We start from the raw sequence: 15247 nt of genomic DNA on the forward strand, positions 1-15247 counted from the left end.
ACCCTTTCTGCCGCGAAGACATCAGAAACTGGGAAGAGGAATGGAAATAGGAATAGATATAAGGAGATACTTTGCATGATCCTATCGATCGATCGAGACTAAGAGGAAACGACACGCACGCAAGAAACTACATGGGAACACTACCTATGTAGATAACTGATTACGCGTGGGGGATTACAGACAGGGAGGTATAGGTAGACGAACTGATACACGAGTGGGTATTTGATCCTTCCAGAGAATCCAGGTGCCCAGGAAGCCCACGAGGCCAGCTATCCAGTCCAGTGCGAGCCAAGCAGCCAAGCAGCCAGGCAATCAGAGAGGTCCGTCCACTACTACCTCTTACTCGTCAATCGGTCGATCAATCGATCAATCGATCGCGCCGCGCTTTGTCAACGTTCCCTCGAGGACTAATCACCCACAATGCACTGGTCTTTGTTACCGATAGCCTTGGGAACTCAAAACCTCCCTTTAGGAATAATATAAGGCCTTTGTTATCGGAAGCTCTCAGCGGCGGAACATGCGGCATCGTAAAAAAGCAGCCATCCTTCGAGGATTCGTGTTTGGGCAAGATCTAATCTGGTACGATTGAATGAAATTCAAAACTGTCCATGTTCATTAATTGTCATATCCGACCGGGGTATCCTGCTGATAGCTGACCTTCATCTACAACCTCTGGAAGTGCTCCCTACACTGACGCGGGCCATGCTGCACCCGGAACATCCACCCCTTCAACTAGTGCTTAATACCATCCTCCCGACACCCCAAAGTCGCAGAGCAACGCCTGGATATTCATAACTCACACATGCTTGAACAGTAAGTCGCTCGCAGGTGACCGCCGGAGACGAGGAGAAGCAAAGCGCTGTGTTACCGCAATCAATGTCCAAAGACCTGTAAACGGTAGCATCATCAGGCTCTTCCGGAAAAGGTCCAGGTCGACAGCGCTCGCAAGAAACCAGCCGGCGAAGAGATCACCAGAAAGAGGGCACAATGAGAAGTGGCGTCAATGGCTAAGGCGCTAAAAGGGCCGGCCCTTCGAACCCAGTTCAAGCGGAAAGGCCACCTTAAAAGGAGCACTAGATAAAGAAAAACACGGTGCCCCTTCCGACGATCAACCTGTCCTGGTCCTCTATCTCGCACAACGAAGAATACCTCCCGTCTCGCGTAAGCTATGCCTGGTATCCTGGGTAATTGCTGCCAAATGAAGGTGGTGGCTGTTGGAACATTCCTCCCGGAGTTGTCTGACCACGTCCATAGCCCCCCGCTGATGGAGGGACTTGGCCAAACGCAGATTGCGGAGATGCAGTGTAGGGGCTTGCCAGATGGCTCGAATCCCAAGCACCACGACCACCCGGGCTTGGACCTAGGACATTATCAGTTTGGCAGACGACAACTTAGACGTCAGACATACCTTGAGGAGTGATGGGTCCAGGACCACCATATTGAGAAAAATATGGGGAGGCTGGATTATAGCCACCGGGAGTGGATGCAGACCCAATCGAGGTCTGTGGCGAGTACGTATCGAATTGACCAGTAGGAGGACGGTCCTTACCCCACTGATGCAAGTTAGCGACCATCCGAAGCAAAGGGGGTTTTCCTGCCCATGGCTTACCGAGCATTTCAACGGTCGGCCATTGACATTGTAACCCGACAATTGACAAATGGCCATTGCCGCATTCTCGTGGGAATCCATTTTGACAAAAGCAAAACCCCGGTCAGACTGAAACCGAGTTTCCACCACGTACCCAAAATTCTGGAACAAGGGGATGAGATCTGCCTGGGTCGTGTATGGCGTCAGATTGCCAACATAGCACGTCGTTTGCCAGGTCGGAGTCTGGTTGACGACCATTTCGTACGACTGAATGCCTTGTGTCGGGAAATGATGGTGTCCGAAGGGCGTTGTAGGCGTCATACCCATTGCGGCCATGGCTTGCTGCTGAGAAATAGACGGCTGACCCTTCTGGTTGGCCCAATTGCAACGAATCGCACGGCTACCCAGCCATTCTCCATCCATAGACGCGAGCGCCTTCTCAGCATCAGCTCTTTCGCGAAAAGCAACAAACCCGTAGCCACGAGAACGACCAGTCTTCATGTCCCACATCACACGGGCCTCGGAAACCGAGCCAAAAGCAGAAAACGCCTGGAGTAGAACTTCGTCGTTAACCTCGTTACTCAGGTCGCCCACGAAGATATGAAAATGATTCGAGGTATCCTCCTTGTTCGACGCGTTGGATTGGTACGCCCAGTTGACCCGGATCTCCGCTTGATGTACCCGTCGTCCATTCAAGGTGGTCATGGCGCGTTCCGCTGCGCCCGGGTCATCGTACTCGACAAAGCCATAGTTGAAGCCTTTCGAATTGAACTACAACCACTGTGTGAGTAGGAGCAAGAGTAGTGCAGTCGGAAACGGAACTCACATTTTTGTCTGGGATGATCTTGACGCTGACCACATGGCCGGTAGTCTCGAAGATTTGCTTCAGAACATCCTCGGTAACTCGAGGATCGAGGCCGCCCACATAAAGCGCCCTCTTGTTCGGTTCTGGTGCAGCTCGTCGAACGACGCCGCCCGAGGAAGGAGACAAGGCGGATCCGGGGGTAACGGGAGCCGCGACAGTATTATTGTTTTGCGGAATGACCACCGGAGGCAACGCCGGAGGGCCCATGCTGGTAGTGGCAGTGTGTCCGTTGCTGCCAGGGGCGCCATCGTAGCCTGGAGCGCCAGCGGTCGAAGGTGGTGGCGGCAAAGTGGCAGGAGGAATGTTTTCCGTCATATTGAGCAAAGTAAACTGGCTGACAACTCCAAGAGATCAAGAGTACAAAAGTGCGCACCAGGCGGAAATGACTCGAACGAGAACAGAGGATTGCGAGTTCGGTAAGGTAGATAGATGGAAGCTCGTCAAGGTGTCTTTGGATTTTTTTCGTAGCCCAGTGTACTTGGAGAGAGGAAGATTGCGGGGGGGCGTAACAGCGACGAGTGGATCGAGGGCAGGTAAAAGGAAATTTCGCTTGGAAAACGTCGAGACAAATTCGCTATCAAGGTGACAAGCCAACCAAGTCCAGGAGAGCAGCGCGACAGAGTCGAAGGAGAGGGAGATGGAAAGGAGGAGAGGAAGGACTCGAAAGCGTGATAGGTAAGATGGCCGCAAAAGAGGTCGCGCCGAGACGAGTGTCAGGCGGCTGGGAGGAGTAACTGATGATGTTTGACAAGTAGTAGTAGTAGTAGTAGTAGTAGTAGTAGTAGTAGTAGTAGTAGTAGTAGTAGTAAGAGCAGGAGAACTGGGGGTGGGAAGAGCAGAGCAACACAGCGCAGCCCACACAGTAAAAGTAATGTAGCTGATGGGACTGGAGAGAGACGATAGGAAAAGGAGAGATAAGAAATCGCTCGAGATCTTTTCCCAACGCCCAACTTGCAATGCACAAATGCCAATCGACGACTAGAAGGAAGAACGACGACAAGTAATGGAAGAGAAGATGAGAAGAAAGGATACTGTGAGATGGGGATGGATATCGAAGGAGGAACGAGAGGGTGGGAAGAGATGCAGATGGACGAAATAATAAGATTCACTTGGTGGTGGGTGGCGGTAGCTTGAGGATCGCACTTCGTCACTGTGAGCCTGGCTGCGGACTCTGCTGACTGACCAGAGTGAGGATGAATGACCATCACCCACCCGCAGTTGGGGGGTGAGTGCCCGCGATCTTTGCCCGTAAAGGAGGGTCCTCTCAGGTTTAGGCTTGCACGGGCTTGACGGCTTCGACGGTTACTACTGCATGCCGCCCAGCTTGCCAGCTTAGGCGTTGGTTTAGCTCCCCCACCTACAAACTCAAAGCTCCTCGAGGCCTCTGGTTGGGGCTTCGTGGCCTGTGGGCTAGTGACGCTGCGGAGGCTCTTTTCCGAATGCGATCACCTCCAAAGTCGCGACTGGCGCTGACCCACGGGTCCAGATCAACTTCTTCTGGCTCCGTCCTATCATTCGCAGAAGGAAACAACAGGAAAACGTTTGCACTCAAAAGCTGGACTTGGTTTTGACACATCTCCTTTCGTTTGACACAATAATGGCGACTCTTCGTCCCTGACTCTAGTGAATGCGCGCATTTTCTCTTTACAATCCCCCCCATTCGCGACTCCCTGCTCCCTACCGCGAAATCGCTGTCGCTGTGCTGTGCTGTGCTGTGGCACCATGGCGACAGCTAAACCCCCCTACGACCCGGTAAAGACCGTCGAAGGCATGTTTATGGGTTCCGTGACCCGCATTGCCTATGCCATGAAAGACCCTTTGAACTACGCGCAGTCAACAAAAGCAGTGCTCGCCGAAACAGCCAAAAAATTCCAGGACGCCTTGGATGACTGTGAGGTTCAGATCCTTGATGCAAAATGGTACCTTGAGCGTCAATTGGCCCTGAACAAAGCCCGGCGTGAGGCCAAAGCAAGAGAAGATAGTGCCGCAAGCGCGAAAAGGAAACGCGACGAGACTAGAGAAGCACAAGAGGCGGCGCAACCTGCAGACGGCGAAAATGCCCCCAAGCGCATAAAGACACAAGAGCCTGAGAGTCCGGTGCAAGCGCAGCCAAAGGCCCAACAACCTTCTCCGGCGCAGAAACCGGCTCCTCCTCCAGCTGTGACGGCAAATACCAACACGGCGCAACCTCTTTCTTCGTCAGCAGAGAAGAACCCCACACCCAAACCACCCGATAAACCCAAAGTCTCCGTGTCCACAGATATCAAGGCATCGCAGCCAGCTGTCGTACCAGCTTCCAGACCTCAGGAGAAGCCTCCCGAGTCGGCGCAGCAACCCGAGAGTACAATGACACAGACAACCACGGAGGAGTTTCCCAAGCCGACTCCGCAAGACACTCCGGCCGAGGCCAGCGAGGCTTTCAACTTCGAATCAATGTTTGGTGAGCCATCAGCGGACATGATGGGCGGCAACAACAATGACATGAACTTTGACCTCGACAATCTGGGCGATGGGTTTGGCGCAGACCCTTCGCACCTCAATATACAACAAGACGCTTCACTGAGCTCCCTTCTACCTGGCCTCGAATCATATGCGAATCAAACGGGCGACGACTCCAACTTTGGCATCACCGGATCTACAGTCAATGGACTACCTCTAGCCGCAAATGTGGGCGCCACAGGTGGTATGGGAGGTATTGGAGGGCCCATGGGTGCCGACAATAACATCAACAATGCACAGATCCAGCACCAGCCGCCAGCCGATGTCAATGTTAACGACTTTGGGCTCCCCGCATTAGGTCCTAATGAGTTTGATGATTTCCTGAACGCGAATGCCATGAACTTCGACGACAATGTCGCGTTGGGCAATGACGGTTTGACCGATCTGGACAGCATGGATAACATTGATAACATGGAGAATATGGAGAACATGGATTTTGATTTTGAGAGTATGTTCAAATGAGAAAAGCTGATGTATGACGGAGGACTCCGAGTGGTCAAGACGTGATGATGCTTGGCTTGGCTTTGCTGATGGTCTGGTCGTCCACGGTGTTATATCACTGCCTGGACCAAAACAAAAACCAGCCATTTGTACAATATACTGGTTTTATCCCCCGCGCACCTCTCTTCCGAGGGCGTAGTTCTACCGCGTCATTGAAGGGAACCTGATGTTTTTTTTTTCCCCTCTGGACTTTGAGGATATGTTGGTGGCAGAAAAGCATTAGCCCGCGTCCCATCCCGCGATGCGAGTCACGCTCAAAAGCATTGAAAGCCTGGTCCATTGACGGGTGGGTGCGCTGAGGCCACCTCGATCTCGACCTCGACTTCGACCTGGACCTCGAGCGCTGGCGTTATGGCTATTGATTTGTCGGCGTCATGCTTTGCGCATTTCTTGAAAGATACCCAGGCTAGGCTATGCTAGGCCGGCAGGTAGGCAGGGAGGTAGGGACCTTGTCTGTTTGAGGCTGGGATTGTGCAATAGCAATAGCATAGCGATAGCAGTAGCAATATCAATAGCGATACGAAGAAGAAGAGCAAGAAGAAGAAAAAAACCGCAAGATGTGTGTCAGTGTATGTATGCATGCATGTATACATGTAAAAGCAGCATCCGGGTCTGATTCCGATTCCGATTCTGGTGCGTTGACTGGTTCATTGGTCATTGGGCACTGGTCACAGGCTTGATCCGTCCTTATATCGATATCATTGCGACTGGATCAAAAATGGTTCTGGGTCGTTGTGTACATACATATACATACACTTACATGCGTACATATCTAGGTACGTAAACACGTGGTGCTCCAGGGGGTATGCCATTTTCGAGTTTGAAATGCACCGTTTGATTGGAAATAGACGGGTCGGGACAGACAAATAGACAGAGACAGAGACATACACATACACACGTATCCTCCAGGATAGCTTGTCTACCCAGTAGCCTGTAAATCACATGGGTTGATGCTATAGAAGGCGAAAGTGAGATGCGCACACATGCGCCGTGAAGAAGCTTTTGAGACATACATGTAGCATGGCATGGCATGGCATAACATGATCGCTGAATGGAATCCACCACAACCCAAACTTGGTCTGAAGAAAAGGAGACCCAAGTCTACATTCACAAGATACCAACTTCCCGACGCGTATCCTCGTGTTTTGAATCCTAAGGGAGAAAAGGTCGAATCAATCAACCTTGCCTTTTCCCCCAGCCTCGTCACCGTTAGCTAGGTCCTTCCTTTGGCCCAAGGTTGAGTCGCTCTGGGATACGGAGCCAGACGGACCAAAGTGCACTGAGAAGTCGACCTCGCCGACCAGGTCGCGGACCTTGGCAAGCACGGCGACCATTTCCTGCATAATGAGGATGCTTGCAATCTCCAGGACGGCGAACGCTGCGTAGCACGGTTCGTTGATGTGCTTGATGCTCAGAATGCCTGGGTCGATCATGGCTAGTTGGCCGGCGATGTCAATGGGCCGCGTGACGCTGATGTACGGCGGGAGTGGCTGGGCGTTTGTGACACTGGCCGAGACGAGGCACAGGGTCGAGGTGAGCGCGTGCGAGGTGATTGTCGATTTCTCGGTGAGCCGCTTGAAATCCTTCAGCCACTCGGATTCCGGGCCGTCGTGAGAGAACGCCGTGGTCGAGTATGCAGTGAGCGCCATATAGTTGAAGAGGGATTGCATGTGTACAATCAACTCGTCGTAAGTCTCCTTGGGAAATTTCCCGCCAAATGTTGGTTCGTACTTGATGAACTGGCTGTGTTCGCGGAGCCGATTCATCATAACCATCAGTTTGTCGAATACCCGGCGGCGGGCCTTGTCCAGCTTGCGCTTGGGGTCGTTTTTCTTGTCAATAGCGAGATCGGGCCTGGTTCGAAGACAGAGTTCGACGGTGGAATGCATGCAAGAGTAGAAGTTTGCCATCAGATATAGTGTTGAGCCAAGGTCTTTACGGAGAGTGGCGTGCGTGGTGACGGGATACGGGAAGTAGGTCCAGAAGAAAGCGACGGTCAAACCTGCCACAACGCTGACTAGACGATATGGAGCAAGCAGGTAGACGTGATAGAACGCTTGTCCATTGCTGCTGAGCACCTCTGTGCCAACCTTCTTATCTTGGAGCTCATATCCGATAATCAAAATGGTGGTGACAATGGAGATGACGGCCGTGATGAGTTGTTTGGGGTGTTTTAGTATCACATAAATGCCACAGACGAAGACCAGATAGATCAGCGGAATGACAGCTGCGGGTTTCTGGTCACCCATATACCACACCGTAATCGAAATGACCATGGAAATGGCAGTGCCCAGGATGCGGAGAAGGAATCCTTGGACACCGGCTCCGGCATGCGCACCCATGCTGATAGCGACCATGATCACAGCCCAGATTCCACGCTGGGCCAGATAAAAGCTGTGGGTTTGGCGGATGTAGCCGATAATTGCCAGGCTGATACTCGCAGTTGCCGCCCTGAAGCCAAATTGCGCGGCATCAGATGCGAGAAACTTAGGGATGATCCTCAGACGGTCTGTCACTCGCTGATACAAGTTCGTCGGCGGTAGGTGTTCTGGGTCCTTGTGTCTCTGGAGAGAGTCTCCGACCCAGATGTAGATACCCGACGCTGGTCCGTCTTGCAACCCTTCGCTAGCGTCCATTTGCTTGAATGCATTCTCCATCAGTTTGCGAATCCGTCTCCAACCAGGAAATATCAGCCTGTTCTTCCTCATGGTGCCATCCCGCACCTTCGAGTCCGCAAATAGAACAAAAGCCAACACGGCCTGACAGACTGCGAATAGGAGATACTCGAGATAGAGGATCAGATATAGTTGTTGGTGGTTCTGCTTTTGTCGAACGGTCTCGTGGACAGAGCTTGCGTCTGTGAAATTGTATTGAGAGGATGCATCTTCCCAGAATCTCGCGGGCACTTCTATACCCTTTTTCTCACACCACTTTTGCATTGTTTCTTGCCGATGGGCTTGGAAAATGGCCATCTGTTCCTTCAGGTACTCACAAAAGGCAGGATCTCCTGGCGCTGGAGATGTACCTGCGGAGGTCTCGATATCTTTCTCGGGACTCTTTGGTCGAGGCGTGAGTTCCAGCACATAGGCAACGTGATTCAGGCCGTCTATCAGAGTGGTCTTCATTTTCCAGAATGGAACGCGTGACATGACGACAACTTCATGCCATTCCTCCGCCTCGAGCCGTCTGATAGCCTCAATGGCGTCCAGGTCGGAAATCAAATTTTCTCCTTCGGCCTTGTGGCGTTTCACCGATTGAAGGATATCCACAAAGGTTGACAAGCCAGCCACTGGAAGGAGGATGTGCTGCAATCTTTCCCAGATTTGACCGAAGTCTTCTGGTTTCAACTTACCCCATCCGATTTCTTTCTTAGCAAACCCAATCTCAAGCTTTAACTGCCCAAAAAGTTGACTAGCTTTTTGGATTGTTGCCTTCAACTTCTGAGCTGCTTCTTCGGCAGACTTCATGGACACCCGGGCTTCGGGATTCGCATGTAGCGGCAACGGGTTCCCATTCTCGTCCAAGAGCCCTGGGCTGCCTGTCTGAGAAGTGGTGATACCGTGCAGATAGGCTGTGTGTATGGACAGAGAGGCTTTCATCAAGCCAAGAACGCCGGCAATTTGTTTTTTCGCGATCAGCCTCGAGGAAAATGGTATTACGAGCAGTGACACAGCAGTGGCCAAAGCATATCCAGTCAAAAACACCTTCAACAGTCGATCCACAAAGCTCATCCCAGCTGCCATATTCGGAAATGTCGGAGTATAAGTAGAGGCGACAACCACGAAGATGGTGAATTGAATGGATACGATGAAGAGTTGGGGACGGGCTGCCCGCATCGAATTTGCAAACCATAGCCAGAAGAACAGCCAGACGCAGGCCGTAACATTGGCTGCCGAACTGTATTGCAGACTTTGCTTACTCCCAGAGGAACCAGTGGTTGTAGAGCTGGGGGGGTGGACTCCTCGTTGACGTGCAGCAACAGCGCATTGTATCGACAGCAGGGAAACGGCGGCAGCAAAGCAGACCGTGATGATGGATATTGCCATGGACTGGACAAATTTTGCCCGCGGGAGGATTGGGAGAGACAAAAAAGACGTGATTGCGATTAGATATCCCAGGGTCGAGTACTGTTTCGCCCACTCATCACTCTGGTAACTGGAAATATGAGCGACGGTCTAGAAAGAAGCCCTAATACTTACGCTGCGAGTGCAATGGCTGGAGGCAGTCCTCCCCTGTGTCCATTTAGCTGTGAGACGACAACGAGCGGAAAGGTCTTACTTGAGCATCAAGAGAACTGTGGGAATATCGAGACCCAATTTCGCCCATATTTTCTTCAACATACTCGGTTTGGGCTGCGCAACTTGGGCGTCAGGGCCGGCATCACCGGTAATGTTTGCAGCTCCCTTTTTGCCCTCTTCCTGAGGCATCGTCTGTGAGCGATCGTTGTCCACTTCTGACATTGTTACTGCTCCGAGGACGAAGAGTAGAAAGAAGGCTTAAACGCAGACTGGGAACGAAGCTCAGCCGTCAGTGTTTACATAAGAAATTTCAACGTCCGCGGGCCGCACTCGGCGAAGTTAGACGGAGGTTTACTATGACTCAGCGCGATCAATTGGTAGTGGTAGGATTCTCGACGGGCGCCGCATCGGTCGAAATTGGCAAAGTCGGTAATAAAACGCATGCGCCTGGTTGGAGATGAAGCATGCTCGATGCCATGAAAAGAGTACCGGAGATCCTTATCTGATCTGAGGCTTTTACCTAGAACGATCCTGGTGGATTATGATCGTGCTTCGCTTGGGCTTTGGATTGGGTGGATTCGATCGCTAGCAAAGCCGTCAATGCTTAGCATAATGCTTACAGAGAAGCTTGGCAGGGCTGGCAAATGGCCGATCCAAAAATTCGGGAAGAATGTGCGAGGAGATACGCTGGGCGCCTTGTTTCGGTCGGGATGTGGTAGTTGCAAGTATACCTACCTCGTAGTAGTATCTCGTTTGGCAGAGGAGGCCGCAAGGTTGTTGGTGGTTGGCGCAGGGAGGACGAGCAGCTTGGTCAAGCACGTGCACCACGCCCCGTGCCAGGCTGTTCATGTACCTGTTGAGCACGTGACGGCTTCTACGCAGCCTAGGGCGTTTGCTCCTCCGAAATTCCCTTTCCAACAATTTTTCGGAGTCAATCGAGAGGCCCGTGTTGTTGCTCTTCACGAATCCGCATCTGCAACCGGCGCAGGTTTCAAGCCCAACCTGTCGACCATGGCACCTTCTAGGGCCCCTAGCTTGCTGTTACTGCATTCGCTGAGGTCGTTCACGGTTGAGGTGCCGTTAACCAGAGCCGCTCTCCGAACCTTCACATCGACAAGCTCGACCTGTCAAGAAGTCCAAGCGCAGAAGCCCTCCTATTATCATAATCCCGATCCAGCTACTGTTCATGCTCCTCGACTTGAACGGAAGCTGTTGAGAGCTGGTCAATTTCCCGTCGGATCTCGAAGACGCCGCGCCGCACTCGCGCAATCTCCTGGTATTCCCTTCGACGAATTGCCGTACCAATGTTTCCAAGAAGCTCGCAAAATTCTCATTGCCGACCGAGCTGAGAAACTCAAAAAGATAGAGACAGAGAGGGCTCGCATCGCTCGTCTCCGGGATGTCGACCCAAGCACCTTTCCCGGGGGGGAAGTTTACAAACAAAGGAGGCTGAACAGCATGCTCGCAGAGCTGGAGAAGCTCAAGATTTTGGCTGACATCAACGATCCCAATGTGAAGAGGAGATTCGAAGATGGCAAAGGTATGCAGACATGTTGAGAGCAGCTGATACCTGCTAACATTCTCAGGTGACCTGAGCAAACCTATCTACAGACATCTGGCTGAACGGAAGTGGCGAGAGTATCCGCGGAAAGTCCTCGTTCAACGGATTACACAGATGAATGTTGTGCCAGACGTCATTCCAAACGTGGATCCTGTTCTGGATGTCAAGATAGTGTTTGGAAACAGAATTGTACAACCGGGCGAGTTCGTGGAGTCGCACATAAGCGAAAGCCCCTGTCGTTTGACCCTACAATCCTATGAGCGAGGCGAAAAGATGGTCACCATCGCCATTGTCGACCCAGATGTGCCAAATGTTGAGACCGACTCCTTTGACTCCCGATGCCACTATCTTGCATGCAACGTCATCATCTCACCAACACAGGCCACGATAGATCTGGCAACCCTGTCTCCGACTTCCCAGGTCCTTCTACCATGGCTGCCACCCTACGCGCAGAAAGGCAGTCCATATCATCGGTTGTCCATCATCATTTTGCAACAAAAAGACGACATCCCGATTGATCTTGAGGTTGCCAGGAAAAAGATCCAGCGTGATGGATTCACAGTACGCAGTATGATGAGTCGTCACATGCTCAGTCCCATTAGTGCTTCGTTGTTCCGGACACAATGGGATGAAAGTGCGGCTGCCATTATGCAGAGAGCAGGCATCGACGGTGCGGATGTGGAGTATAAGAGGAAGAAGGTTGGGCCTCTGCCGTATCAAAGGCGTAATACGTCTAGGATGAGGGGATGAGATAGCTGAGCTGTACTCTTCCCAGCACCTGCTGTACAATACCAACGGCTGCTCGCCGCATCCCATAAGACTCTGCGTTCTCTTTGGCTTTTGACATGCATTTTGTTTCAGACGCTCAGGTCTAGTATTCTCAGGTAGCTTGGGTGTCTCCTAGGTGGGCTTCACCTGCCACGGATCCTTGTAATGTATTATCAGAAATGGGGACTGGTTGAAGTTGCGGTTTGCGGAAAGACGTCCAATTGAAATATCCATCGCCAACATACAAGGTCTTGCCTGTAATTAAAGCCATGGGTAGTGGGCCATAGAATCGAGAATCTCTGCTGTAAGACAAATTGTCGCCGGCTACCCACACATGGCCCTCCGGAACCTGTATCATGACAGGCTCTTCCCGTACTGCATCGCCTTCGTATAAACCCGGGATCGGAGCTCCGCCCACCGTGGGAGATAGATAGGGGTCGCGGACGACATAATCCCCGGGCATACCAATAACACGTTTGCAGGCTATGCCACGGAGGAATATGGGGCTCTCAAAGACCACCACATCTCCCGCCTTGATGTTCTTTCCCCGCTTGTACCTTCGTGAATATATGTTGTAGGAGAGGCTGCTGGGCATGGATGGGTACATCGAAGGACCTTCAGAGGGCTTTTGGCCAAACACAGCTTAGCGAAGACTCGGACATAAGTAAATCTCATGGGGAGGGAATAGACCAACATACAGCGCATGTGATCCAATGATGTGCGACCAGGGCCCATGATGAATATGCTGCAACACATGTGACACCGATTGTGATCACTTGGGCCACGAACGACCGCTGCGGGCCAGCTGGTGTACGGGCAAAAAAGCGTCTTAGAATTGACATTTTCACCTGTTCAATTGAAAGGAGTTATGACACAGAGAGCAAGACATTATTGCATCAAGAGTTTCACTAAATGGTGAGTCCACAAAACGGATTGATGGTGCTTGAGGGAAGCAGATGAGATGATTTCCGCAGCTTGAAGGGTGGGGGGAATGGCAAGGTGCAGCCTTTCCCGGAGTGCCAAGATGAGTAAAAAGTGCTCCCGCCTCACCCTGCTTCCGGCCTAGGGTGATGCCGCCCTATACTCACCTTCGGCGCGGGCTGTGCAAAGCCCAACCTCGCTCACCTCGGTGGAGATTCACGATAATGGCTGTAATTGGCCCCTTCGAGTCTGCCGTCACGGCGCCTACCGAGGCTCTAAGTGTGTCTAATGAAAATACGGGCCGTGTCAAAAGCAACGTCGCCGAGTCTACTCTTTAAAGCCTTGTACAGCACGATTCTCCGCTCAAGAAGAGGCCAGCGGATATATTGCGAAAGGAACCCCCCCCGGGGATTTTCGCGAGTTATGATCCTCTCCTATAAGCCCCGAACGCGGTCGCCTTCCCCCCTCCTCTCTCAGCTTTCGCAAAGTACGCTTAGCCACTCAACAATTCGACACTCGAGTAACTGACTTAACCTGATGCAGACAACGACCCCGGCTGTACAGATTCTCCGACTCCAATCCAATGGATCCCAATCGCCGATGAGCTTACTAACCTATTTCCTCTCCTCTTTTTGTCCATCCTTTCCGTCCTTCCTTTCCGTCCTTCCTATACCTACCGAATGATACGCCGACCTCCTTTGACGTCTGAGCAGCTGTGCCCACGACCGGCACTTTCTACGTCGTATTTGCGGCTTCGTCTTGGGCTATAGACCGTAATAACATCACCTACACTAGCGGAGTTATCAGGACGTGTGACTTCTCGTTGAAGACCGCGTTATGAGGACGTGGCTCTAGACTAAATTCTATGATGGAAAGGGTGCACACGCCTGTCTCTTGATCAGTGCTTAGCCCCCTTAGGGCCCGAATCGATTTCGAGGACAACGGGGACGATACTACCTACTGCGTTCCTACTTCAGTCGTGCTATTGGACGACTCGTTGTCGCCTAATCTTCGATATAATGTAATGGGGAGAATTGCAGGCTGGAACGTGATTTGTGGAAATTACCTGTACAATGTACAGGATGACACTCCTGATCGTTGGTTGGTGGGATCTCAGGCATTAGGTCTGAGTTTCTCTTTTTCCTTCTCAGAGATCCCTCAAGAGGATCAATCAGTTAGGACAGCAAGCGACTCAATCAAGGAGTTGAGGACAGTTATCTATCAAGTTATGGAATCGACCTGATCAAGACCTTCTATACTGTTGTTGTTATCACTATACGATAACCGTTATCCCTACCACCATGGCCCACCGACGTACGAGTTGATACCTCTGGCTAAGAGCCTCACGCCAGTTCACTAGCGATCAAATTACTATTAGTCATCTCGATGCCATGGTCCACGCATACTCGATGCCGGGCAAGAAGAGCCAGCATTGCTGCGAGAGCAACTCGGACAACATATTGGGTCTCAATCCGTCGCAGCGACTGGTGCTGAACGCCATGGTGAAGCCGCTCCGAGACCTCGCAGGCTTCCAGCCCGAGCAGCGTCACTTGCTGCTGGAAAACAATCATTCACGAGGCGCCTTTCTCTTGCCCCATGCCTTCTGGGACGATCCCGCATATGATCCGGACGACATGGACGGCGTGCAGGCATTGTTCATTGCCCAGGTCGGCTGTGGCAATAAGGACTGCGGCCACCAGGCCAACTGTGGCGCTGGGTTTGCGCATTGCCTCCTCGTGAAGGGCAACGAGACTGGCCGGATCCGCACTTGCCGCAGACTGGGAGTGGCACAGTGCTACTCGGGCGAGTTCATAAGCGGCGCCACGAGAGTATTCATCACTTTAGTATAACACCCATTCAGAAGTACACGGTGTTACGCTCCATCCAGTTTACCCTTGTAAAATTGTATATGCCTCCCGATAAGTTGGCCATGGCTCTTCCCGTCTAACGTGTATGCCTGCCGTACTATAAACGGAAGTCCAAAGTACGTCGAATCCGAACATGTTATTCACCGTTGAACCCTGTTGAAGTACATGTCCTCGTTTACATCCAGACCGCACAGCCACCGCTATCTCTCTGCATTCTTGCTGGGCCGTCTAGCACAGCTAAAGTCTCACCGAGTCTCGAAGACCTTGAAGTCAACGAAGTTGCACGTCAAAGGGAACGCCAGCTTCGGTTGAGTCTCAGCGATCTCATCGACCGAATCCGGACCTCCATTCCAATATAAGTGTTCCTAGGGCGTACCATCAGTGTACCTAGAAGTGTACCAATAGGTGCGGTCGGTCTTCGCGGAAATTAATTACAAG

At 51.9% G+C, this 15247-nt stretch overlaps 6 protein-coding genes across 6 annotated transcripts; 3 read left to right on the plus strand and 3 right to left on the minus strand.

Annotated features, from left to right (window-relative positions):
- Nucleotides 1–1166: 1166 nt before the first annotated feature.
- On the minus strand, nucleotides 1167–2768 carry AYO20_07198 (hypothetical protein; the record flags this gene model as incomplete). The annotated part of the gene is made up of 4 exons (XM_022645485.1): nucleotides 1167–1360; nucleotides 1409–1553; nucleotides 1610–2359; nucleotides 2415–2768. 4 exons carry the CDS (start codon nucleotides 2766–2768, stop codon nucleotides 1167–1169), a joined length of 1443 nt encoding a protein of 480 aa, XP_022498524.1.
- Nucleotides 2769–4175: 1407 nt separating this feature from the next.
- Nucleotides 4176–5414, plus strand: AYO20_07199 (hypothetical protein; the record flags this gene model as incomplete). The annotated part of the gene is made up of 1 exon (XM_022645486.1): nucleotides 4176–5414. The coding sequence occupies one exon, from the start codon at nucleotides 4176–4178 to the stop codon at nucleotides 5412–5414; it is 1239 nt and encodes a 412-aa protein (XP_022498525.1).
- Nucleotides 5415–6625: 1211 nt separating this feature from the next.
- On the minus strand, nucleotides 6626–9913 carry AYO20_07200 (hypothetical protein; the record flags this gene model as incomplete). Its single annotated transcript, XM_022645487.1, has 3 exons — nucleotides 6626–9608; nucleotides 9653–9685; nucleotides 9732–9913. 3 exons carry the CDS (start codon nucleotides 9911–9913, stop codon nucleotides 6626–6628), a joined length of 3198 nt encoding a protein of 1065 aa, XP_022498526.1.
- A 789-nt stretch (nucleotides 9914–10702) lies between these two features.
- On the plus strand, nucleotides 10703–12002 carry AYO20_07201 (hypothetical protein; the record flags this gene model as incomplete). The annotated part of the gene is made up of 2 exons (XM_022645488.1): nucleotides 10703–11231; nucleotides 11278–12002. The coding sequence occupies 2 exons, from the start codon at nucleotides 10703–10705 to the stop codon at nucleotides 12000–12002; spliced, it is 1254 nt and encodes a 417-aa protein (XP_022498527.1).
- Nucleotides 12003–12132: 130 nt separating this feature from the next.
- AYO20_07202 (hypothetical protein) lies at nucleotides 12133–12615 on the minus strand (the record flags this gene model as incomplete). Its single annotated transcript, XM_022645489.1, has 1 exon — nucleotides 12133–12615. The coding sequence occupies one exon, from the start codon at nucleotides 12613–12615 to the stop codon at nucleotides 12133–12135; it is 483 nt and encodes a 160-aa protein (XP_022498528.1).
- A 1717-nt stretch (nucleotides 12616–14332) lies between these two features.
- Nucleotides 14333–14791, plus strand: AYO20_07203 (hypothetical protein; the record flags this gene model as incomplete). The annotated part of the gene is made up of 1 exon (XM_022645490.1): nucleotides 14333–14791. One exon carries the CDS (start codon nucleotides 14333–14335, stop codon nucleotides 14789–14791), a length of 459 nt encoding a protein of 152 aa, XP_022498529.1.
- Between the last annotated feature and the right edge of the window lie 456 nt (nucleotides 14792–15247).

This window comes from Fonsecaea nubica (assembly GCF_001646965.1).
Source record: "Fonsecaea nubica strain CBS 269.64 chromosome Unknown Scaff49, whole genome shotgun sequence".
NCBI classification, from domain to species: domain Eukaryota; kingdom Fungi; phylum Ascomycota; class Eurotiomycetes; order Chaetothyriales; family Herpotrichiellaceae; genus Fonsecaea; species Fonsecaea nubica.